This window comes from Cyprinodon variegatus, unplaced genomic scaffold (genome assembly GCF_000732505.1).
Source record: "Cyprinodon variegatus isolate N-32 unplaced genomic scaffold, C_variegatus-1.0 Scaffold109, whole genome shotgun sequence".
Lineage (NCBI taxonomy): Eukaryota > Metazoa > Chordata > Actinopteri > Cyprinodontiformes > Cyprinodontidae > Cyprinodon > Cyprinodon variegatus.
In genome coordinates this window covers 354763-381428 of record NW_015150562.1, presented here as the reverse complement: position 1 = coordinate 381428, position 26666 = coordinate 354763, and the positions used below count along the sequence as shown (strand labels likewise).

General features: G+C 39.3%; 1 protein-coding gene across 1 annotated transcript in view; it reads left to right on the top strand.

Annotated features, from left to right (window-relative positions):
- lasp1 (LIM and SH3 protein 1) overlaps window positions 1-25074 on the top strand; it is a 33302-nt gene extending 8228 nt beyond the window's left edge. Inside the window, exons 2-7 of the mRNA XM_015374820.1 lie at window positions 4985-5079; window positions 11704-11788; window positions 17280-17387; window positions 19224-19299; window positions 20018-20118; window positions 22571-25074. Coding sequence (XP_015230306.1) covers window positions 4985-5079; window positions 11704-11788; window positions 17280-17387; window positions 19224-19299; window positions 20018-20118; window positions 22571-22744 — 639 coding nt within the window. The 3' untranslated portion in view covers window positions 22745-25074. The remainder of the gene's footprint in view (window positions 1-4984; window positions 5080-11703; window positions 11789-17279; window positions 17388-19223; window positions 19300-20017; window positions 20119-22570) is intronic.
- The last annotated feature ends 1592 nt before the right edge of the window (window positions 25075-26666 follow it).

Sequence of the window (26666 nt, the reverse complement as noted above, 5' to 3'; positions counted from 1 at the left end):
CATCTCTGCAGTGTCCTCATTTTTCCAGCTGACTGTCAGATCCTTGCTTGGCAGTAAAGAGCAATGTTTTCCGGGAACTAGACAAGGCTAACAGCTGTATGGCCCCATTGACACACTTTTAGGATGTATCAGATTTCCACCTCTTTGTTTGTCGCCTGTACTGTAACTCTAACACTGAACACACCTTTACAGACAAAATAAACATTTTGTATATACTGTATATGTTTAACATAAATCCATCTAATATTTGCACACGTGAGCTTTAAAAAGTCCACCTGGCCAAGTGGAACCAAATGAGGGTTAACTTTGTTTATATAAGGTGTTCGGTGTTTTCCATAGGCTGAGAGGTTACTTGTGGTTTTTGGCAATGTAGATGGCCTTACAGCGTGGCATGGTACTCGATGAGCAGGATATGAATGAACTATTGTTATAGAAATCATCAATATTAATATAACTTCGAAAAAGATTATCCATTTTAAACAAATTATAAGCATGAAGGCCTTTTTTTCTTTTATATATAATGTTTTCATGTGCACTGGAGGAGAGATCAAATATCTTAAGATTTTTTTTTCTTTTTACCATGAATTATTTGTAAGGAGTAGTTGGTTCCCAACTATTGCCTAAAATAGGACTTTATACAGTCTGGAAATAAAAAGTATTTTATGTAATTGAAGAATTTCCCTGCATTTGCTAATTAAGGAGAAACAAACGTAGTAAGGAGAAGTCGCTTTACATCTGGATTTCCTCCCAGGGGTGAGAGATGCACTGATTATACTGGATGTATCTTGAGTTTTCCCACGCATGGTAGTTAAAAACAATCTATCGCAAGCATCGAGTACAAATTTGTTTGACATTAAGCTGCTTGCATCTATTTCACTGAGATTTTTATTTTTCCCACACTCTTTGAATGCATCGTAAACCCCTCCTCCAAACAGGATTCTTTTCTGCGCGGAACGAAAACTACAGCAACCGGCAAATAAAATATGGCGACAGCAGGTGCTTCAGCTAAGCAATATATGTTATTGGTTTGGATTTTACGCCGAGGAAGGTCTTTTGTAAGACGTGCTGTACAAGGTAGCAGTACAAATTTATTCTACGACTTCTGATCCTCTGCAAAATTAAGAATGTTGTAAACCCTGCTTCTTTGTTTGAAAAAGCGATCCCATATGAGAGAAACCGAAAGAGATGGAGGGGAATCACAAGTGCTATTTATTATGTTATTTAAATGTTTTTAGATGCTCTAATACCTGTGATGGGATGAGGTTTTGTTCAGAGGTTTTATAGGTGTTCTCTAAACTTGGCAATGTTCTCAATTTTAGCAGGTAAAGGTCAATGCAAATAGGCAGGAGATGCTCTGATAATACTCTAATTTTCAGATAGTATTTCCACTTTTGTTTTTGTAATTTGAGGTCATTTCCTTTAATTCTGCTTTTTTTTAAAGTTATGTAAAATTGTTTGTTTTAATATAGTATTGCATGTTTTTGCTTTGTTTCCTGTTTGGTTGCTGGGATCTTGTTGAAGGTCTAATAGTGGCACTGAAAGACATAGTGTGGCAGTAATATTGGTAAAAAGCTTTGAGCTGGTTAAAGTAAAATGTTTTGAATTTAACACCAAAAGTTTGAAGAAAGTATATAAGTGCGATTTTATGCATTGTATTGTTTTTGAAGGTAATTTGAACATATTGTGACATATATCATGTATCACGATATAGCCCAAATATATCATATTAGATTTTCTTTATATCGCCCAGCCCTAATTCATCCCCATACCAGTGTCTAAAAACTGGATATATTCATCCTTTTTACCTCATTTGAAAGCGTGACCTCTAAATACCTGCCATAGATGTATACTGAAGGTTACTATAGAAAGGACCAGAACTCTTCAAATTTGGGTTTGGAAAACAGTTTTGACATTGAAAAATGTGCTGGAATCCACTGGTAAGAGCTTTAAATGGCTGTAATTGGCTATGGAGACTGGAATCCTCCACTGTACAATGAGGCAGGAGTTTATCTAAAGCCAGGCATACACTGTGTGAAATTTGCAAACGTTGCAAATATCACACAGTCCTCACACTGTCCGACTCAACGCTCTGATGCGATCTACCTGTTAACACTGTACGTCTAAAAATCACGCAGTGAGATGTAGCTACTCTGACTTGTTTATCTGGAAGCCAAACAAATAAAAGAGGAATATGAAGATCCCTAGAGAGAAACGTGCTGCCTTGGCAATTTGTTTAATTTTGTGTGCTAAATGCCCTAAAAAGAAAAGGTGGCGACGTATTTGCAGAAAGAAATGGCTGAGTAAACATGGCTACTACTGTCTGTCAATTTTACAGAAAGAACTCGATTTCACCTGCACCCCGACCGTGCTTTTGTGTTCTCTTCTGGGATGAAGAAGAAGAATAAGAAGAATTCTTGTTTTTGCATGCACACTGAGCGTTTTGCCAAAGACGGCTGTCTGAATTTCCAACATGTTTGATTTTCTCCCGACTCTACGATTCCTGATTGGGAGGTGGTCGTGAGTGGCTGATCGCCCTTCGTCAGGCTGAAAGTGAGCCCTATCAAAAAATTCTTGTACGACTGGAGATTTGGCCCAAAAAGGGCAAAAAAAATAGTAGTGTATGCCCGGCTTAAAGATTTTATACCATCCTACTCACTGGCTGACATGTTTAACAGTACAAGTTTTAAAATTGCACTGCTGTTAAAGATAAAGCAGTGTATCTTTCCAACTGCGTTGTATTGCAACCAAACTTGGAAAAAATGCTGTCATCATGCTCTACATTGCAGCTCCTAGATTTCCTCTCAGAGCTACAAAAGCATACACAGAAAAAAATTAAGTAAAACAGAATTTTCTTTAGAAAAGAACTAAATCCAAAGGTAATCAATAGGTTCTGCTATTAGGAGTTTCAGATTTTCTGTCTGCATCCTAATGGCTCAAAGCGAGAGAGGCCAATCCCTGCATGCTTCAATAAAGAATTTGCATCTTCCTGTCCCTTTCTTAAATTAATGAGCCCTCTGTCTGTAACAGAAAGAGGGGACTGCGCCATACGGCCTCTTCCAACCTTAAAATGTTTCAACTGCTAGGAAATCATAACAGCTGTTAAAGGGCAACAATTCATTATTTTATATTAAATTAACTAAAGGGATCTTTTCAGCTGGAATATATATCTCTGTGGTTTTTGTTAAGCTTCAGGCTGGTGACACTTGCATGTGAATAGCTGCTGCTAAGGGCTTAGGCTCATAAAATGCTAAAGCAGCATAGCGCTGGAGCAAAATGTAAAAAGAGAGAATGTCCAGTGGATTGAAAAGTTCACCTGAAGACCATCGTTTGTCAAAATAAATTATCTCGCTAACAGCATTAATGTTCGAAAAAACCTTTTTGGCTGTCACAATGATCTTTGCAGTGGTTTGAAGCCAAAATTGAAACTGATATTTACAAAAAGTCCCCCAATTATGCAGACAAATGGAAGAATTTTACTTCCTCCATCTGCAGGCAAATTTTCCCTGTGTGAATTTTGGTCGTCTTGTGCCCACTAATGATTTATTCATTGGAGAAGTTGTGGTTTGGTAGAAACAACATTTACCTGTCATCTGAGAACGACGGTCTATCCATGTCAGGCTTGGCTGGATTCAGGAATGTGGATTAGCTGGTTGGGTAAGCCAAAGGAATACTCTGCTATATAGTTGACTTCTGTAGCTTTGCACTCTAATTTCCTCTTGAGTTAATATTTAACCTGGCTCATATAAATGTCAAAGTCTCTACTGACGATGCTAAATGCCGATCCATTTCATTTAGATGAGTTGGTCCTGATTTGTATAGATTTGTTTGTTGATTTATTCTTTGAAGAAGACGAAATGTTTTCTGTGGTTTCCAAAGCACTTGGTTTCAAACAGCAGTGCAGACATGAAGAGAAAGAGCTGCAGAGTAACATGAATCTACCTGCAGCTCCCTCAGGCCCAGCCTGGTTGTAGTAGAATGAGGAGTTTTAACCTCAAGGCTCAGCTCAGTGTGTCGGCTTTGGATCACAGCTCTATTTACCCGAGCCATGGCCCTGTTTCCACTTCTGGCATTTTCTCTTTGCCCCAGTACAGTAGTTCTGGGCTGCAGATCCAGACATATGCACACCCTAGCTAACTGTCCGTGCATACCACCTGGGTGGTCCTTCCATCCAGACCCAACAGAAAGACTTGTCTTCACAAAGAGTTTGAAGTCATCAGATGCTCTCCCTGAAGTTTCATGCACTCCTCCACCAAGATTTCACATGCTGTTCTATAAATGTATTTCAGGACATGCGAGGTTTTGTGTCTGACTTTTATTGTCCTTTGAAACCTTCAAAATGTGGATCCCAGTTTCTACTTTTTACTCACTGTTTTGTTTAATCTTCTTGTTCCTGTTGATAAAAAAAAAAAGTTAAAAAGAATGGGGTGGCAGTGTGCCTTTAGGCCATGTTCATAAATACTCCCTTTCTTTCTTGTTGTCTTTGTGCTCCCCCCTCCCTCTCATCGATGACAGCAGGATCACATCATTGCTTCATGCTCAATGGTTTGGTTCTTTCCTTCAATCTCCATTTGAGACCACAGGCCACACAGACAGAGCCAATGCCAGTAAAGGACATGGTGTGTGTGGGTTGGAAGAAGATGCAACAGTGTGTATATTAGTCTAAAATCAGATCTGTATTGAACTTGAAAAAAGTTGCATGGTGTCAGAAAAAGGTGTTGTGAAAATGCAGAAGCTCATGATGCGTTATCAAATACAGATTAACCGGTTTCATTCAGCTTCATGTTGCTGCCAGTGAGGAACTTGGTTTCTTTGTGTTTTTTTTAAATGCCATTCTGCACAGGATCCCATTGCATCACTTCAGTGTGACCCAGTGCAAAATTGCTTAATTTTCTTTCTGTATCCAAATGCTGTTTGTGTAAAAACGTTAGGAACTTGCAGAGACCTCCTCCCTTCTTTAACCTGTTGTCCTCTCTATCTCTGACAGTACTGGCATAAAGGATGCTTCAGCTGCGAGGTCTGCAAAATGACTCTAAACATGAAGAATTACAAAGGCTTCGAGAAGAGACCATACTGCAATGCGTAAGTTCTATCTAAATCCTCTTTCTGCGGCTGTCAGAGTGGGTCGCATCAGACTGAAGTTTAGTCCACAGCCCTGAAATCGGGGACTCCAAATGTTTGTGTGGGTGCACATGTTGCAACCCAACGACGGCCCCTCTCTTCATCCTCTCCTATTTATCTGTGTCTATCTAGCTCCCCCCTCAAAGCAAAGGGCTGTGGGTGGTGTGGGAAAGTTCCTCCCTTCCTCCCTCTTCTCAGTGGGGAGGGGGGGCATCAACAAAGGAAATTCCTTAAGTTCCTCTGCAGTGACAGAGGTGGACTCTAGAAACTAACATGTTCCCTCATGCTCCAGTGCTGCTGAAGGCCCATCAGGAATCCATGGAATCCCCCTCCCCTCTCATATTACGTATAATGACTTCCTCCTCCGCCTGTCTGTGAGCGTGTGCATATTCCGAGAGGGAACACAGGAAGGAGGCGTTGCTTCATGTCCTGACAAGCTCATTTGCTGAGCAGCCATTTTATTGAGTGAAAAATGAGAAGAGACGTCGTCTTAGTAATGTCAGTTTGATCCCGGCAAAAAAAAAAAACGTCCAAGTTTGGCAGCCAGCTTGTGTTCGGCTGTTGGACGTAGAATATCTCTCCTGTAATGAAGCGTTTCAGAGACGAACATGAGGAATGATGCTTCCCCCCCCCACTTATATATGACTAAAGATTAGTCGCTCTTTTAACAAGTGTTGAACTCTTTCCTTTTTTGTAATGTCGCAACAGAAATGTATTTTATTCAGATTTTCTTTGATAGACCAACACACATTGGTGAATAACTAAAGTAAAAGAGAAGGTTATGCTTGTTTTGTTTTCTGTAAAATACTCTGAATATCACTAAAAATGGTCTGATTATAAAACCACCATCGTGGAGCACCGTTCAATCATCAGGTTAACTGCAAACCTCTTTGCTCAGACAAAATGGAGTCCTATTCAGTAAGGTAGTACCTTGGGAGGAGCTGCAGACATCCACGGCGCAGGTAGAGGAATCTGCTGATGAGGCACTACTTGCTCATGGATTCTACGAATCTTTATTTTTATGGAACAGTTTCAAGAAGAGAGCCGCTGTTGAATGAAAGCCTAAAAATAATCCTTTCAAAATATAAATACAGTAGAATCATAAAAGAAAAGCAGAATTTGGTTGCAGAGGAATTGGAACAAGGGTTAATGGTTAACCGTCCGAAAGGTTAATGACCGTAAACATTCACTCAGAGCTACAAGCCAGTGGTTTAGATATGGGGAGAGTACATTGATGATCACTGATAATCTCAGTACAATATGGAAACTTTGCAGATAAAGATCTGTTTTCCCCTTTAGCGTTACAATTATGATTCGGCTTTTTGTTGATCAGTGGCAAAAAATCTTAGCGATTTTGAAGGTTTGTAGTCATAACAAATATAAAAAGGTTTAAGTCTCTGAATAGTGTTGTTAGATACTGTTTTAGGCTTCACTTTTTTATTTAATTTTTGTGGCCTTGCATCAGAACTGGATGACTGAATTAGTTATTAAAAGATTTAATCTCTGGAAGATTCTTAAAGCTGTTTTAGCTTTTGTAACTAATTCATTTATACCTTAAAACCCAGAAGCTTTATCAGGTTTTTTCACTTGCTTGTTTTTTTGGCGTAATATCCTTTTTTTTAGGTCGAGCTCATAAGAAAACCACACATTCTTCATTGTGTTATTTTTAACTCTATGAAGAACTTCCATTTAACCATGGTGGGAAAAGTAAAAATGGGTGGGTGCCTTATCTGATTATTTAGAGTGCTTCATAAATGCAGAACACTTGCAGCGTTCTGCAAATTCATTTATCTTTCCGGTTTAAACTCTTACAAACTATCATGTAGCATCTAGATATGAAAGCTTGAAGTGTGGAGTTATAGACCATCTGACCTGTGATTTGAGTTTGCAGTGACTGGGGAGTCCAAATAATGGTTATTCTCAGCTTCGTGAATTTCATTGCTAAAAATGCATTTTCACAATGGGAAGCACGGTTTTCACTGTCAAAGACAAACAGCATTATTATGAACAAGACTGAGCAAAATTCAGATTTTTAAAGAGTATAAATCACAAATTTTGGTTGAAAAGGTACAGCTTCTTGGTACAAATGTCAGACACAATAATCCTCTCATTTCATTTTATTTTTTGGAAGTACATTTGTGTATATTTGCATCTCACCCTGTCAGAAATGAATAAAAAAAAAATCTAGGTACGTGATCACTGGGGAATGGTGAAGTAGGAAACATTTCAGTGTCATTTAGGTTGCTTCAACTCTGAGACTTAAACAGAATTCAGTCATAACATTTCTGCTTCCAAACCTTTTTTATGCTTAGTATGCATTTTGTTTTCATTTCTATTATTACAGGCCTGGTGTTTGCAGACACGCCATATTTAGTAGGTATATTTCTAACTCTTACGTATTTAAATACAATGCTACAAACCTTTATTCGTATAGAAGTGTTAAATTCCAGCAGACATCACCTGATCTAAGCTTAGTTCTCCAAAGGTAAAAGAAATCTATTCCCATTTGGCCCGTCTCCTGGCGAGGCAGCAGGGCCCTTTAGATTGTGCTTATTATACCTCCCTCTGTTTGTTTAATATAAGCCTTGTGAGAATAAACATAATCAGCTAAAGAGGCTGCAGCTCCAGGAAAGGAATGCAGGCTACGCTCTCTTCTCGTCCCTCTGTGGGATAACTACTTTATCATTACTCCGTTATGTTTGACCTTGGTAATTGATATAGGCGCTGTTTGTTTTTACTGTATTCCCACCCTCTTCCTTGAGAGTCCCATCCCAGGGTAGATAATACCGTCACCGTGGGTTGTGGGAGAAGTTCAGACTTAGAAAAAACTCACAGTAGTCTCCACTGGAGGCTGTCTGAAGTTATGAACTACCTTAATGACTTGGAGTCTGTATCAAGCTGGACATCGATTTGGTTTAATGAAAACGTGTCACAGACGTGTTGATTTATTGTTGTCGATTACAGTGTCCTCGGATACTCCGACGCACTACAGCATCCTCAGTTTTTTGTGGGCAGTTGTTAATAAACAGCTCCTCCATGATGTGGTGCAGCTCTGAGCGCTTTGTTGGTGGCTGCCTCCCACTTTTAAAGGAAACCAACCAGCAGAAGGATCCAGTGTATGAATTTCTAAAGAGGACTTGAAGATTAAGTGAAGATCCCACTCTCTGTCATTTCAAAGCAGATACTGTTAATTTATTCCATATTCCCTAGCATGTTGTTCCCCAGTCAGCCCTGCTCAGTATTGTGGACCTGTGTAGATGAGATGTTGCTAAATGATCTAAAAAAACCTTTCCAGGTCTGAGTCCAGCTGACCACACCATCTCCTGTTTCCTTCCTGCAAACAGGCCTCTCCTCCTGCACAGTAGGCCTCTCATTTGTGTGTGTGTGTGTGATTACACATGCATGACCCCCTCCCCTCTGTCATTCTTGCATCCCCTCTGTTTTATCACTCTCTTTAGTGAATGCACCACTGTTTCCCGTGTGCTTCTACTTAGCCCAGTGCTCTGACTCACAGGTATGGGAGTCTCCTAGTGACTTGGTTTTACTGTTAAATAAACGTGCAAATGAGTAACGGAACACAAAACGGAGTGCTCACGCATTGTATGACTATTTGCAACAAGGGTGTTGTAGGCTTACATAGCAATTTACTGTCTCCTGAGTGTAACAGCAGGCTCCAAAGTTGCATCAGAACTGGAAGGAGCCCAGATGCTGATTATGAGGTCGACGACACACCCGCCATGTCTGGATTTTTAGTCCCTGTGATTCACAGAAAATCCTCCCCATGTCGACCAGGAGTTTGGGTTATTGATATAATTTGGTCTAGAAATATTATTTTTTGTAGCTCTTAAACACTGCCACCTTACAGGCATGAAGGCAAACTCATATACATTTACTCCCAAGGGTGTCTTTGTTCCTCCATTATTTATACTTACCAGAGGAGTCTATCATTTCCACCCAGTACTGTTAAAAAAAAAAAAAAAGTACCAAGGCTCTCCGAAGTTTTCATATTATTTAACTACAACATAACTGAAGTGAAATGAAAGATGTTTCTTTATCTCTTTAACCAGAAAGGTCAGGGATAAAATGTGAAGATAAGGTTGGATTAGGATATAAAACCCATGTTCCAGAACGCTGTACAATCAATCATCTGAAAATGTGAGGGTATAACACCACTGTAAACCATGAGGCTATCCCCGCCAAGCGGGCATCAGAGACCTTTTATAGTCCAGAGTATTTTTTCCCTTTGCTGTCTTCATGCAACCTTTTAATAACCATAAAACCTGCTTGAGAAAGAAACATGGAATGAAAACATTAACCTCTTACAATCCCAGATCATAAAGGTGTGATCAATGGAGTCCTCCCCATTGTGCCATTCTGTTGTAGATATATTGGGGGGAGGTAACCTCTTTCCTGCTACTCTGGGGGTAGTTAAACAACCAAATGTTCCTCTAGAGCTAAAACTGACAAACCATCTGAACAGAAACCAAGAAGCCCCTAGAAACTCTGCAAGAACAGCAGAGATCCACAGCTGAGGTGGAAACAAAATCTGTCAACTATTGGTTTTTCACGAGACGATTCTATCTGTCAAAGAAGGGGGCAAGAAGTTCAATTAAGTGAGGTGTAGAAAGTCCTGTTAAAAACTTGCAGCTAGTCATGATAGGGACACGGTAAACATGTGGGAGAAGGTGCCAAGTCCAAAGTACATCTTTTGGCCTATTTGCAAATCCATTATGAAATAAGGTGGAAGCAGCATCATGCAATAGGAATGCTGCTATTTTGTTCCACTAGGCGTAACCAAACTGGGTTTAATTGTTTAACTTGTTTCCCTGATTCTGTACACTTCAATCAACGAAGGCTGCATCATAGTCTTAGCAGAGCATCATACATTAATCACACTGGCTGTGGATGAATGGACTAGACAGGGTCAGGTTTAGATAATAGTATAATTCATGTGCCCGAAAGGTCTAAATCCTAATTCAGAATTTGTAGCAAGACTTTAACTGTGATCTTTATCAACACCCTTTATGAAAAGAAAATGAAATCTATATGCATACAAGGCTGCTCTCACAGCTGTAAGTGCAGCAGAAAGCAGCCTCTCAAAAGTATTTACTAAAGGAGGCATAACAGTCTCTTCACATCTTTTAGTTATTGGCCAGATAAAAGAACAAAAAATGTATTCCAGCTCATATTTTTGTGGCCCGTTTGTTTTGGTTTATTACATAAAATCTCCAGTATCCAGATGTTGGCAGTTTAAAACATGGCAATTATACTTTAGCAGGACACCATCATAAACTGCGTCCCTGTAGGAAAATGTCACAGTGCTTCTATGATTAGATAGCTTAATGAGAGAGCTGCACTGTACTCTGGACAGTTTGATTTTACCTCCTCTAATAGCCTCACACACCACATCTGAATGTTACAGATGGCGGAGTCTTTAGCTAAACTAGCGCTGGACAGTGAGCAAAGACACAAGGTCATAAACTGCTATGAAGAAAAATCACATTTCTAGTTCTACTCTCATTATTATAAAAAAAATACAGATTTTAAACAATTTTGTCCAATTCTGACCAACGTTCGTTGATTTTTAAGAATGTTAATTAGGAGATTGCAAACATATGGATGAAGTGGGCCACCCAGAGGCATTGGTAGCATGTAAAGAATATAAGGGGCACCCAGTATCCTGAGGCAGGCTGGGAAATGTAGTCCAAGTAAGCTGTTGGACATACTGATAGGGTTTTTCATCTCCCACTGGACCGGCACCATGTGGTTTTCCTGCCTTTAGCAGTGAATGAACTGGCAGACGGCATTATTTGTTGACCCTGGGTTGCATTAACTTGAAAGCTTCCAGTATAGAATCAGACTGTCTAATGCCTCACGTATACTCCCTACTAATGGCAGTTCAGCCAATCCATGGCCAGTGTGAAGAATAAAAGCTGGATGATGACTCAACCAAAAAAATATGGAAGGATCCTTTTTCACACTTAATGGAATTAGGTTTCTGTCTTTAAGAAAGACTAGATGTGCTTTAGTGGGAATAAAACACATGAATGAGCAGCTTCTTCACTAAGAGAGGAAGATGGCTCTAAAATATTAAGAAAAACAAACCTAAATCCACTATCAGCTGAAGGGAGACGCCCATGACGTTACTCACATAGTCCCTTTGACCTGGTTGCTATGTCTGCTTCATGCTGTCTGTTTCCCTGTTATCCCCACAGCACTGAGCTCATGAGTGTGTGAGTTTATTTCTCTGCTTCTGAATCCTGAAAAGCTTTTTCTACACATGCTATTGCTCGTATCCAAACTCTGGAACATTGAGGCTTTCCATCCCGAATAACAATCCTCCGTTTTCTGTGTTTCTGCTTTTTTTTTGCCTCTCACTGACAAACCATAGTTAATGCAGACATGCTTTTTGTCTACAGGCCCTGCTAAGTCGACGCCAGGACCACCTTGATTAACAAACACCTTCACACTGGGGCCACAGTCTGCACGCTGCATGGTTTAAAATGTTTAAGGCTTGCAGTGTGTCAGAGGTGAAGCCGGCGTCTGCAGTGCTATTCACCTCTGTTCTCATTGTTTATGTTACAGACACTACCCCAAGACAAACTTCACCTGCGTGGCTGATACTCCAGAGAACCTTCGCCTCAAACAGCAGACCAAGATGCAGAGTCAGGTAAATCAGCTCTTTAAGCCCCGGAAAGTTTTCTTTACTAATCATCTTTTAATCATCTTTTAATAACAGCAACCAGATTTTTATCTGTTGTGAAAAATGCATCTATGCGTGCATCCCAACAGACCATCTCTAGTCTTAGCAGGGTGTCTTCTTAATTTCTGGTGCACTTTAAAGCAGATCATTAAAAAATATATATATATATATCTCAACTTAGTGTTTTGATGATGTCGACCCTTTTTTTGTATCGGCCCTTTTTTTTTTTCCTCATGTATTTTTTTCAAATCATCATGAAACAGCTTCTAACTACTGGGTAAGGATTAGAGGAAATGCAAATTCCATTTTGTATCCCAACAAACCTGTTTGCATGTGAAAAGGTCATTTTTACAGTAAGACCCTGTAATGAGAGGGTATCAGGACAAACCCACATTTTCTATCTTAGTCCCATATTAACATTAGTTGGGTTTGCAGTATTTAGGGGAGACAAAAAACAATCCTATAAGGGGACAAATGCTTTTTCACAGAACTGTAAAAGTGTCTTCTCATGTTAAAAGTTAACTTTGATTAAAAGTTAAAGGCTTAGACCAAAAGGAGATATTCTGGCCTCAGTTTTAACAGAATCTGAACAAATCTGTAGCTTTTAGATACTGAGGTAAACTATAGAAGCTTAAATTGACTAATTAAAGTAAATGTTTTATGTTTAGAAAATAAAATGACTTTCTGAAAGTGAAACTAGAATGAGGGCTACTCTTTAGCTCTTTCAGGTTCATTCATTCATCCTGTTTCACCATTTATTCCTATTTAATTTAGTCTGCATTATAGAGGTGCATCACTTGTTCCCCACTGAGCCAGAGCAACGCTAATCCGTCCAGATTGATATAAGCCTATTTATCTAAACTTAAAGAACGCGGCAGGAAGCTCCTCCTTTTTAGCTGCTTATTTCAATCAGGCTCATCCATACCTTAGCTGCCAGGGAATATGTGTATGTTTTTCATGGGAATTGAAGTCGATGACTGTGGCTTACTTCCTGCTGCTTTTACTGTCATTGGGATTCTAATCCGTTGGCTTTATTCTTTTTATTTGTCTTTTTTCAATGTGGATTCCAGATGAATGTTTATGGTTTTCTGATTCGATTTTCTCATTGTTTTTCCAGTCCAGTGGCTTATTACATTTTTAGGTTTTCCTAAAGGCTTTGTAGGATGTTTAAAACTTTTTATTCAGTGTTTACTTTTGATCACCACATTCCCACTCAGTTTGTTTTGCTCATCTGTATTTCCTGATCTGCTCTGATCAGCCATGATGGGCTGACGTGACAAAAACCGCACCTGTTGTCCAAGGTCTGTCTGCTGTGAAAGCATTTATTACCACATGATTCCCCTATTAGTCATACTGTTTTGATGCTTGCTACTTGAATTATATAAAAATGTAACAGACTCGTCTCCCCCCCCTGCCCTCTGACAGGAGAACCCATCTACAGTAGCAACTCCCAGCCCCCTTTCAGGAGATCTAGACGACTGTGGGGAATCTGTTTGAATCCTGTAAATGTTTGTCTATAAATTGTTCAGTTAGTTGCATTAGGGAACTGACATGGTTTTCCAAGAGTGTCTCAGTAATTTAGAAAATCATTAAAAAGTCAATTTTATTACCTAAGTTCAGTTAAAAAAAGTAAAGATTTTAAAGTTTTGTTTTTTTTAAACTGTGTGATAGTCCAATTAGTTATTTCTGGGATTTTGGTGCATTAGAGGTACTAGACTAAAACCTAGCCTTCAGGCAAAGGTCATGTTTGTATTTAGTTTGAAAATCCAAGATGGTGGGGGAAGACTGGAGAGGTTCAGTGTGAAATGTTTACAGTTAATGATAATTTCTTTAGTCAGCTTCTGGGCTAAGGCTATTGTTATTTTTTCTGTCAAGTCTTTGCAAATTTCCTTAACGGTGGAATATTTTCAAGACGAAAATTAGAGTAAACCCTCAGTTGCTGCCAACGTTAACTTTGTTTCCTTAACACCCTGGCAGAGCCACAGACAGAACGGCTGTAAGCCACCCGGTTTTGGCTCGGTAATTAATAGAAAAAGTACAATGTTCATACTATACAGTACATGAGCGTAGCTTTAGATTGACAACAATCATGCCAGTTTTCAATACCTGTAAATCCAGTTTTATGCTCTGTGTCAATCTTTACGTTTTGGTTTTTGAATTGGCATTTAGAAGCACCTGTCTTTGTCATGTGAACATGGTTGAAGTCAGGCTTGCCTCCTTTCAGCCGGGCATACACTGTGCGATATTTTCAATCGTTGCACGCAGCTACAGCTCAAATTGTACGACGAAACCGCAGGGTTTAAAAGTTCACATCCCACGATGCATGTTCTCAAACTATGCGGCCCGACGCTGGGATGCGACCTTACCACGGCCGACTGAATTTCAAACATGTTTGATCTTCTCCTGACCTTACGATTCCTGATCGGGAGGTTGGGAGGAATCTGAAACGGTTATTTATACAGGAAGATCAAAGGGATCTGGAACAGACAAACCTACCAGAATATTTTTCTGAATTGAACATTTTATGTCCTCCGCCTTGGTGGCTCTAATTAAGCCTTGACGATTTGGTACCAAACTATTTTGGCATTGAAAAACTTTTAAGGCTTCCTTCTGTTTCACTTTCCTTAATGGTTCTCTAAATAAAGAATGGTATGAAAGGAAGAAAAAAAACTACCTCTGACTATAGGAAGGCTTTATCAATGTAGTCAGAGAAGCAGGGAAAGGTGAACGGAAAGAAGCTGCGAGGGACGATTGTTTTCTCAGCACTCAGCAGCCAAGAGAGAGTGTTTGTGCTAATAGGAGGGCAGGGATATCAAAGCGTAGGTTTAATCCAAATGTCACTGTCAGACACTACAGATGAGACAGGGGGGTGTTTGAGTCTGAGAGGAGGGGGTTTTATCATATAGGGAGGGGGATGACTGAGGGACAGATGGTGTTTTCCTATCCATGCCCAATCCATCATAAACAAAGCAAATATGAAGGTTATGCTACTTGGTTATGCGTATTGTGTATATGTTTGGTGTTCCACAAATCAGTACTTAGAAATGTTTCCAGCATAAACATAAAAAAAAAAAATCTTTTCTGTTGACTTGTCAATAATACATTTGTCCTAAAAAAATAAGAGATTTTTTTTTTTCTCTTAAAAACATCAGAAATATCAGAATAACAACATTATAGCACCTCCTCTAATTTATTCAAAAGGCCCATGCCATAATTTGACTTGTAGGAAAGTTGAAAGACCTCACAGAAAACAGTGACTGTATTCAGACTCTCATGCCCTCCGTTCACGGTGCTGTGTTGCTACAGGAACCCTATTGCTATGGCAGCAGGGTAGAGGTTTGTCACACCTCATTATGAGACTTTGCAGGGGAAAACTCAAAGAAGAAGGGCACAGAAGAAGAGAAATAAAGAAGCTGGACTGAATGAATTGAGGAGGAGAGACGAAGCAATGAACGAGGCAAAATGAAAAAAAGAGACAGGAACGCACCAACGCAGTAAAAGGAGGTGTGCAGGTTGAAAGAGGAGATGGAAACAAAACCCAAGGAGGAGGGAGCTACAGGAGGCAGAGACGATGAGATGAAAAGCTTTAGGTCCGAGGGAGGAGTTTGATGCCGATAAAGGTTTAAAATATGAATGAATGAAAAAGGGTTATTAAAGCGGGAGGCCAGTGGGTGGGGATAGAATGCAGAAATGTGATTGGTGCAGAGAGAGCAGGGGTGTAGGCCCCCGAAAGACAAAGGAGATGAGCTCGAGAAATTTAAATCGGATGAGGAAGACTGAAGGGCAAAGAGGAATCAGCGCCACGCTGTTTCTAGAGAAACGGGTGTGTCGTTTTTTTTATAGGGTTTGATAATCTGCTGTTTCTGTTCATCAACACATTTCATTTCATCACATCAGAAGATTAAAGGCTTGGTCAACAGTCTTTGTTTCTAACACCATTACGACATCTGAGGAGGGGCGTTTTGCTTTCTGGTTACAAACAGCAGCAGTCTCTCATTTATGGGCTGGTGCAGAAAACTGGAGGCAGGAAGAAGGTTAACGTTGCAGGGAGGTTAGACCGAGACTGGCTGTTTCAAAAATAACACCTGGCCATGCCTTCCTGTTTTAGCTTTAAATGGTTCTCTCGCTTTTTGGGGGTTTGAATTCTCCAGACCAGCCCCTGGGCTGTTAGGGAGGTTTCATTGGTTGTAGGTTGTATTATTGTTGGGGTTGCAAGGCATGGACGTTTCCTCCTCTGCCCTGAGGGTCAGAAACGGGTGGGTGGTGTGGAAACACACGCACACACACACAGAAATGCAGTTTGTCACTCACTACCGCTCTTTTTGACCTTATATGGTTGCCAACATGTCCTGTATGGAAGGCCTACACTCCTGTGCAAGCAGGAAGTTAACGTCATCACAGAAAGTCTAAAGCGATATAATGCAGGGCCTACCTTATTTTGCACAGCTGACTTATCTACATTTATGCCAAACAGAAATTGCTACTTTAACACGCAAGACTTCCTATTTTAACAGAAATGTCACAACCAAATGTGTGCTGTTATGTCAGATTAAGCCAACAGTAACAATGTTTAGATCATCAAATATGTCAGATCTTAAAGAAAAGCATTAAATATTAAAGTCTTCTCAAAAGTGACTCTTACTGCTTTACTTCCAACTTTCAATATATAGTAAATGAGATTAAATAAATTGCACTAATATTAGCTTTTTTTTTATCTAAACACAAACATTAGGCCTTCTTTATAAGATTTGTTAAAGGAGAAGACATTTGCAATTAAGGTGTGGTCATGGTCATTGCTAGAGGAGCCAGTGGAGCGCTTTGTTCGCTCTATTCCAGCTGCTTTAATGTCTCAAAGACTTTTGATAAGAAATGTGGCTAAATTAAGAGGCTTTAAGCATAGATAATATTTAAAAGTTTAAGGAAGGGTAGCAGATTACCTGAGCGTAGCAGAAAGAAATTATTATTACTGGCTGACTACAGATTCCTGACCCTAGACTGGATGCAAGGGGCAACAAGTTGCAGTTAATAGTTGTGTTGAACAATTTAAGTAGTTTATTGTTTGTTTCTGGTAAACAGCTGATGGTTTGTATATTGAGCTGTTAGGTTTGAGGTGCAGGATTGTTTTTGTTTTGTTTTTTCTTGTTGGCTCCTCTAATGGGTGTAAATCCAACAGTAGCACTTTTTTTTCTTGCATCTATAAAAGTGTTTTATGGGCTCCATAAACCCCAGAACTAACCCATTAAAATATGCTCTGGATCAGTAAGGTGGAGGCTAATCCCAAGTATTGCCTTTTTATGATGAATTTCTTATGCTGAAAGAATCTAGGTCAAAGCATCCATAAATTATAATCTGCTCTGCATTGAATGACTCGCATGCATCAGAGCCGTTTCCTCAAAACTATGTCCCACACTTGCTTGTTTTAATCATCCCTCTTCCTCTCTTGCATCTTGTTGTCCAGGTTCACTACAAGGAGGACTTTGAGAAGAATAAAGGCAAAGGTTTCAGCGTGGTTGCAGACACGCCAGAGATGCAGAGAATTAAGAAAACGCAGGACCAAATCAGCAATGTGAGTGTTTACTACAGGTCAAATAAAACAAGTCATTACAATGGGTTGTTTTTTTTTCTCTTATGCAACAAAGAGGATTTTTTTATTTGGTAAGGTGGTGTATGTGAAAGGATGCTTTTAATTTCTATTATTAAATTCCTTATGTTAATGCTGATTTTTTGTTATTGTTTTTTTAGGTTTTAAGTTCTCAGCTCTTCAGAAGAAGCTGTTGAATCTTTATTTATTTTACACTACATCTTTTATTGGCTTCTTTTAGAACTTCATTCAGAGATGCAAATTTAGACTCATTCCTGCATATTTCGCACATTAAAACAATAAATTTAATGTTCTTTCACCTCTGATTTATAATTTTTCCATGCATCAGATGTCAATTTAGGTTTTTCACTTTCCACAAAGACCTTTTATGTTTTTTTATGGGAAACATGTCGCACACTAAACTCCTCATTACCCACAACCGGCTCTGTACTGGCCTCTCTAATGACATAATTAGTGTTGAGGGTGATGGATAATTGCTACTTTCATGCAGTGAGATCGTGCACGTCTGAGATCAAGGACGTGTTTATGGCTTGGAGCCATACACATATATGACGTGCATATAAAGATGTGCACACATCGGTTTAACAAAAGCGACTCAAGTTCTGTGTGAAGAACTGATCAGACATCTGTTTACAATCAGCCTGTTTGCAGCCAAGCAGGAGTTTCATTCTGCTTTACTTTTTTCTTCCTTCGCTCTGAGACACCACTTTAGTTGGTGTCAAAAACAGAGAGCTATCTGAGTGCTTTCTTTACATCCATACAGAGGATATCTGTTCAACCTCTTTCCTCATAATGAGTTAAAATAATCTCCCTTACACACGCTCTCTTGGCGTATTGCTCCTGAGAATAGCGACTGTGTTTTCTCAGTCACTAGCTTCACTGTTCTTAGACAAACACTGTCATCCCATCCAGTCTGCGAATACACTCCCCGCTAATGCTGGCAGCACAGTGGGCTCTTTGAGATCCCACTTTTTGAATCTTGAGTCAGTCTGTTACCAGCCGGGTAATAAGAGGCCCGGGTTGTTCAGTCCCAGTGTCATCAGTGTAGTCTGCTTTATGAATAAAAAACACATCCTGTGAATGATTTTATTGACTCCTTGCAGAAATATTCACCCCATTTAAGTGTTTCAACCACAAAACCCCGTAGAAGTTTCACATAACCTCAAAAGACTAATATGCATTTGTACTCTGCTGCCTCTCCCTCTAATACATGTAAAGTAAACAATGTAGATCAAATCCTTACTTTGCAAACAATTATTGTCTAATTTTAGCCTGGACAGAACAGCAACATTTAGAGGAAGCATCATGAACCGGAAAAGCTGCAGAATCCTATAATTCAGGTGGAATAATATGTCATTGGGACAATTAGTGGTTGTCCACTGGCCTTTTTGGAGGCGTGGCTTAAACATTTCTGAATGAAGGTTTCCACTAAACCTCAGATAGGACTAAACCATGGGCAACAATCTCACTCTATAGTCAGATTTCTCCCTTTTTTCCCTTCTTTTCTTGACCTGTTTCTGCTTTATGATGTGTCAGTGTGGGTTGTCATGCAGCTCTGACCTCACTATACTTCCGGCTGGGGAGATGTCATTTCCTCTAAGCATCAAGCTGCTTCCCCAGCCGTGGCAGCACGTAGCTCACCCCACCTATTAGATGTGTAATGCTAGACAGGAAGTGAGAGCCCTCTGGTGGTTGGAAAATGAAATGGCAGTTTGTGGAGGGAAAACTACTTTATGCAAGAAGGAATAAGATGCATTGTCCTTATTTGATGCAAGCTGACTCACTTTGTGTGCCATTCAGATCAAATACCATGAGGACTTTGAGAAGATGAAGTCTGGAGGAGACGCTCCACATCAGCCTAGCCACCCCAACCAAGGTATTTATCCTCTAAACATGCAAGTAAACCGAGGTGTTGATAATCAGGCAGAAAACAGTGTAGCTTTAAGGTAATTTATTTGCTGGACTGACTCGCTCCTGTGAGCTGTGAGATTCTGAGACCTTCCTGTTTTGGGGGTTTTGTTGTAACATGTTAACTGCTCTGCTCCTTCAACTATAAATAACTGCATTCCTGCAGTTTAACAACCTGGATTATATTCATAATCCAGTGTATAATATAGATAATCCCTCATCAAATTCTTTACAACTTTATTCCTATTGCTTAAGGTAGAGCAGCTCTTTGCTCATAGTTAAAAACTTCTGGATTATAAGCATTAAAAAGTGACTCCACAGCCACGCATTAAATAGCAGCAGCTAAATAAAAATGATCAGGCGTGATGAGTCAACGGGGTGGCTGTATTTGACATGCTCGATTTTCAAAATCACACAGAGACTTATTGTTTGGAGGTTGTGTAACAGCGCAGTTAACAGCTTGTCTTGAGTTGCTTTGGGGGTTTTTTTTGTTTTTTTTTTTAGCTCATCTTTATCAGAAATCCCCTGCCAGTGCTTGCAAACACACCTGCTTATACATTTGGAAGTAGAATTGCTTGTTTGGTTGTTTCCCTGATTGTGTGAAGACACATTTATAGCTACATTCTCCAGCAGGTTCACTGTGTGTGCATCTCATTAACACGCCCTCTCTGCCTTCCTTATATCAGGATCTTACCAGCAGCCTGCAGCCTCCCAGAACTACCACCACTATGAGCCTACTCCTGAACCAGTGCGCCCAGCAGCTGCTGCCCCTCCTCCCAGCTCCGGGGTGAGTACATTCATCTGATTCCCCGGAAGTTTTTATCGCTTATTCTGCAAAGGGGTTTAATTGAGGTTTTATTTCTTTTTTTTTAAATCAATTTTTTCGAATGTGAAAACCAACATTTACATTAACCTGAACTGTTTTATCAGTCTGGGGATAATAAACGTCAGTGCTCTTTTATTTGAGGTTATTTCAGTTATTTTAGTTTAAACCAAAGTCTGATGCTGGCATGTTACTTTAAAAAGTAATGTTAATTATTCACCCTGCTGGATTATTCATGTTTTCAGGCAAAAAAAGCAACAGTGATTGTGTGCAAATAGTAAAAAAATTGATTTAGACACAATAGAGAGAGTAGTTGAGTAGCCTGATAGGGTTCAGCTGCAGCATCATCAGTCTTTATTCAGTTAGAGAATCTGCTCATATCGTCTTGGACAGCCTGTTGAATATGACGGCAGTGGGATTGTTTTTAAAAAGAAGTCAAGGTCTCGATGTATCCAAAGTCATTGTTAGTAAGACAGAAAGCAAACTAGGATTTGTCACAAATTACCCATAAAATCCAGCTTGTAATTGGCAGAACAATATTCTGTCAGGGAAATAAATCTGTATAATTTAACTTTTTCGCCCGTCTGCAGATTTATTTTCTAGAACATTGTATTTGTCCAAGAAAGAAGAAAAGGCAGGAGGTTGGAGGCCTAACAGAGCAGCATCCTTCTCTATTTAAAAGCTCTCTGTGGCTAACCCAGATAACCTCGTAGGAAAAATGTTAAATTAGGAAAAATAGATTTTTTTTATTAGCAACATCCTTGTAGATGTTGTTTCTTCTGTGGTTCTTAGTTTTGTTTTTTTGTCGTGTAAAACAGAGCCGCTGAAACTCTCACTTTTTAACACATAATCAGTCTCTGCTTTATTCATCTGCTGTAACTGCTGAAACAATGAACTAGATTTTATTTTAAGCATCTCCAGCTCTCCCATATTTAGCTTAGAAATGGAAAAAAAAAAAACAATTACCGCTCAGCAGATTTTAGTTGATTAATTAATTTTTAAAAACTTCTTATCCCAAGCGTTCTGTTGGTGCAGTGACATGAACTGTTTTCTAATCTCGGGGTAAAACTTGTTTGTTTGAAGATGGATCTTCCTCCCTAAGTTCTCATATTACCTGTACAGTAGCAGCCGTTCAAAATGGCCCTTCCAAGCCAAACGCCAGTCGAATGGAAGCCAACTTCCAGCCACTGGAGTGACTCCCTCCTTCTCCTGGGCCTGCATATTTTTTTATTTTGACTCCACCCTTTCACTGAATTACAGGGTCTGACCATGAGATAACTCTTCTCTTTATATCTTAATGTTCACAAATCATGACATAAAGAATATTTTATTGCAAGGATTGATGTTTAAAAAAGGAATCTTAGGGGACCAGCAAAGGACCCATCAAGCAAAGTGGGAAAATTTTGAATGGCTACTACTGTATAGACTCTAAACAACATTTTAAAAGGGCTCACTCTCTCCAGATGTATAAAGGTCTTTATGTTTCTTTCTGACATTCTTTTCAGAAGGTTTTTATCATTAAAGTAGTTTCTTCTGGTTTCCTGATAAACAGTGAGTTTTTTTGGCCTTTCTGGCACCTGTAGTTGGCTGTTGTGTTTTTATGCTGATACAATCATTCCTCTACATCTAGTAAAAGCTCGAAAAAAAGTCATAGGGAAGTCATATTTAAAAGTCAAATCATTCTGGCTTAAACGTGTATATACATGTACTCTTTATCAGAAGATATCGTTCTCAAAAGTAAAAAAAATCCTATCTTAAAATCAGTTTTGTTTTTTCGTTATTTTATGCAGGCCATTTAGTTATACATCAGCTTGTACACCTTAATACAGACAATCATATATTAACGGTGATCTGTCAATCAAATGTTTTCGGTCATAGCATTTTGATTCATATGTTGCAGCTAATATACACAACGATTGAAATATCCTTGTGTATATTAGCTGCAACATATGGGCAGGCGTAGAGCTAACAGAACTGGCGGCGTTGCGAGGTAAGGGCTCGAACATGTACGGCTGTAAGCCTTCTACACCAAACCAAGCTTCTGCTAACTGATTAGCAAGATGCTTCCGACAAACTGGCCACAAACAAACTTGCTTGTGAACCTTCTACCACAACAATCCTGCTCCCTTGATAAATGACCAATCTCATTTTATTCAGTCATGTAAAGTCGGGCACCACGCGAGAGAATTCAGAAATCCAACGGTTGGAACAGCCGCTTCCCTACGACTTTAAGAAGCAAATTGTCATTAAAATGAAAATAATGGAAATTCTGTCCACCATTGGGAATATGAAGTGAGCAGTTTAAAAATGACTGGTCTTTAATTTATTACAAAGACGGTTTTCTGTACATTGGCATCTCACCGGCTGGAACTGCAGCTTCTGTTTGTGAAACTAACTTCATCTTCTCTGTCTGCAGAAGCGATACAGAGCAGTGTACGACTACGCCGCTGCTGATGACGACGAAGTGTCCTTCATGGACGGAGACGTGATCGTAGACGTGCAGCAGATTGATGAAGGCTGGATGTACGGCCGCGTGGAGCGCACCGGCCAGCAGGGCATGCTGCCTGCCAACTATGTGGAGGCCATCTGAATGATCGGGGGAACGTCCAGTAAAGGAGAGGAGATAAAGAAAGGGAGGGAAGGAAGGAAAGGAAAAGCCCAGTGCCATCTCATCTTAACACCGCTTTCTCTTAATTTTACTCTGGTTCCTTAACAATCTGTCCTGTGATCCTAACCCTCCTCCGCTCTGCACCCCCGCTCTGCTCTCACTGTCCGCCGCCTGTCCTCCTCTCCATCAGCCTGCTTCATGTACGTCCGTCTGTGCCGATGTCTCTGCTTCCTCTTTGTCCATGATTCATTAAGACTTGGCTCTCATAGAGAGAATCTCACTAACAGGAAAGTCAGGGGTCATGTCTGGTCGCACGGCTTCATCAGAGCTACGTAGCAATGGCACACAAGATATGAAATGCATTTACCAGCTGTTAGACCAGCTGCTAATATTCTGTAGGGGAGATAAAGAAAAAAACTGCAGAAAAGGAAAGTTTGTCTTAAATCTGCAGCTCGATCTTTGCCAGACTGGAAACGGTGTTTTATCTCAGTTCATCAGACATAGGCTTGAATATTTCTTTTCTCTTATCATTTTTGACTTGTGTTCTTTCCTTTAGCTCGGAGCTCTGGTGCACCGACCGGCTGCTCAGAAACAAAGAGGTTTATTACCTTTGTAGATGGACCTAAATCTTAAAACTATGGGGTATGGTTTGACACTGCTGGGTGTTTGCTGTGAAACTGGAACTTTAGCCTAACTGAAGAGCTCCTCCTACAGGGGGGATCAGGGACAAGTTGGCGATCAATAAGAGTCCATCTCTAACATCCACCTCCATTAGTGTGATCAAACTGTGCAGAAGTCCTCATTCCTGTTTTTTTTGCAGCTCAAATTATTTATCTATTTAGAAGAGGAAACTTTCCCAATGCTAGGAAATCTCTAAAGAAATGGTTTTATAAAAAGAGGGCGCCAAGCACAACTTTGTATTGTGATTCTCTAGGTTTTAACTTTGTTCCACTGTATGTGTAAAACATTCCAGTCATTTGTTTCTATTTAATGTGAGAAAAATCCTTTTGCTGTGTTAAATGTTCTTTCTCATACTGTTCTTCATTTGCCTGTCTTGTTTTTAAAAATAAATCAGTGTGTTTAAATAAAGATTTGGTTTTGGGACCCAAGAAAACAGAATTTGTCAAACTGCAGTCATGATATCGGATCAGATGTGGGATTTATCTGCTTTTAATTAGATTTCCAGATTTATGCAGCAAACTTTGCTCTCACCGTTGATCCTGACAAGGTGTTGATAGGTGTTCGGTTACGTCATGCCCCCGGCTCTACACACTTCTCCCCCTTTTTTCTCCCATGATGCACTGTGAGTGGGGCATGTAGGGGAGGGGCTCTAACATGTAGCTTGATGACGTCCTGTAAATGTAAATGAATCCATAAGGCCTCTGGAAGGCAGATATATTTTTTTGCAGATCTGGGGTAGGAATTTGATTTGAAATGTTGGAAAACGTCTTTGAGATCTTTCAAATCTAACGTAAACATGTTGATTAAAAAAATGAGCACTGGATCAGATAAACGATCATCCTCACCTTGTTTTATAGGTCGTGCGATTGAACGCTCTGAGCATCAAGCTGCTAATCGTCCTCAGCTGGATTTTTGGAGTGAAGAAAGGGGGAATGATTTCAGGCCTTATGTAATTGCTCAGTTATTTTTTCCAGTCGCCTCCCTATCTCCCCTGATTATATCTAGTCCAGCTTGCTTTATCCACAGGGTGTGAATGTCAGTTTAGATGACTCTGAGGGTTGTTTAAATGGTGCTCAGGCTGGATTTGCAAAGTGTGTGATGATGTCTTTGGGGCTTGACAGCGAACAGATGCTTCTCATCTCCCAGCCTGTGGCGCAGGCCAAGTGGTTTGTCTGACCTGGATATTAGTCAGGAGTCGACCTCATCCCAGACCCTGACTTCACTACTGATCCGTATACCATCCCTGCTCCTCCCAGCTTCCCTCTCGTATCCTTTCCTTCTTACCTGCTGCAGAGCCTCTCTCCTGTGCTTCTCATCAATCATTCCCCGCTTCCATCATACTGGTTATATACTGTAGAGTTTGCAGAGTGAAATCATTTTATCCACAATTCCAGGTTTAGCACTGACCAGTTTTGTGCATTCCATATTAAAATGTTTTGGTTTTGATATAGTTTTGTTATTTTTTAAATGAAAAAAAAAAGGATCATATGCATATTGTCACACACGTGTATTGAAAAGTCAGAATAAATACTCAGATTAAGGACCTGATATCATCTCCTGTTGCCCTGTTACAGCACTTCAAATTGTACTTATGATTCTGCAGATTCAATAAAATGTCATTTTTTTTCTCAGACTCCCGTTTCTTTGTTTTCACAGTTCAGCTGTCATTGAAACAGACTGCCTTTAAAGATGGGAAAGTAATTTCAATGCTTAGAGGATCAAATCAGAAAACCCTAAACCCAGCTGGAACATGAAGTTTATTTTTGTTCAGTCTTTGTCTCAAAATTTTAAATGAACAAAAAACAAAAACAAGCAATGGTTCTTCAAACACAGTTGTGTGATCATTTCTTCACATCATACTCAAAACCAAGTTGTGTAAATCCTGGTGCTTTGCTGAAAACATTTTATTTGAGTGGTGAAAAACGAGTCCAGCAAAAACTGCTTTATAATGAGTAACTCTCATCTAGAAGAAATATTTGAAGCAATACAGGGATCACATGGAACACCAGGAGAAGTGAACTAAAACAAACAAACTTGAATAGAAATAAGCAGAATACAAACACACACATATAAATGTTTCTGACTGTAATATAACCCCGTAAAAATGTTCACTGTACAGAATAAAAATGTTTTTTAGGGAGATAATTGTGTTTCTGTAAAATCTCCCATTGCAATAATAGGATATTGCAATTAAGAGTATCAGTGCTGCCACCTCCTGGTTTAAAGGGGAACTGCTAGGGTTTCCTTGTTTTCTTAAACACTAAGTAATAGGAAATGCTGAAGTTATAAACCTGGGCTCCATAAATGGGGTTAATCAAAGTAATGTGATTTTAAGGGGAGGGATTTACTTTTTCAGATTGCATATTTGCTAGAAAATCATTTTTCCTTTCTTAACAACTGAAACATTTTTTAGATATCTATTTTGTCTTTGAATTTGGTCTCATAGAAATGTTGCTAAATTTAGTGTGACAACAAAGAAAGATCAAATCTAACTGATATTATTTCAGCTTGTTCTACTTAAAAAAAAAAAAAGAAAAAAAATTAGCCAAGATGAATTTGGTATGCTGCCAAAAAAAGATAAATTTGAATCTTTCGTGTATTCTGTTAGACTTAATGCTCAATTTTATTTAAAAACATTTGATCTGAATAGGAAACCAAAGTATTTGTATAATTCTTCCTTCTGTTATTATAGAACAATATTTTTTATTCAGTAATAAGGGACAGAGATAGGATTTTAGATACAGAAATCACTACAGAGATATTAAAGAAAAAAAGAAATAAAGTTGTACATCTACTCAGGTTCTGTGATATCAAACGTTCAAACTTTTGTTTAGATGTATATATATTAAAAACATTTAAAACAAATTGCAAAGATTGATAAATATACGTATTCATCAAAGCAGATATTGGCTCTTCAATGAGAGAATTGTTATTTATTTATAAAACTGACCTCATGAAATAGCCAATGCCCAGATTTTCAGGGTGTGGTGTTTCTCTACAATATTTAGATATATTTTTATATAGATATTATTATTACAGAATCCCCTATAAATGAGGCGCTTTAAGCTTTTAACAAGTTATATTTGACTAAAAATAGCGAAAAGTCTCCCTACTGTCGCTTCTCTTTGTATGGAAGTGGGCGGGGTCTTTTTCTCGGTTCCATCCCGGAATGTTCCGATCTTTTCCGATCTCTGGTGTTTCCGCTGCGCCTCCTTCTCTCAGC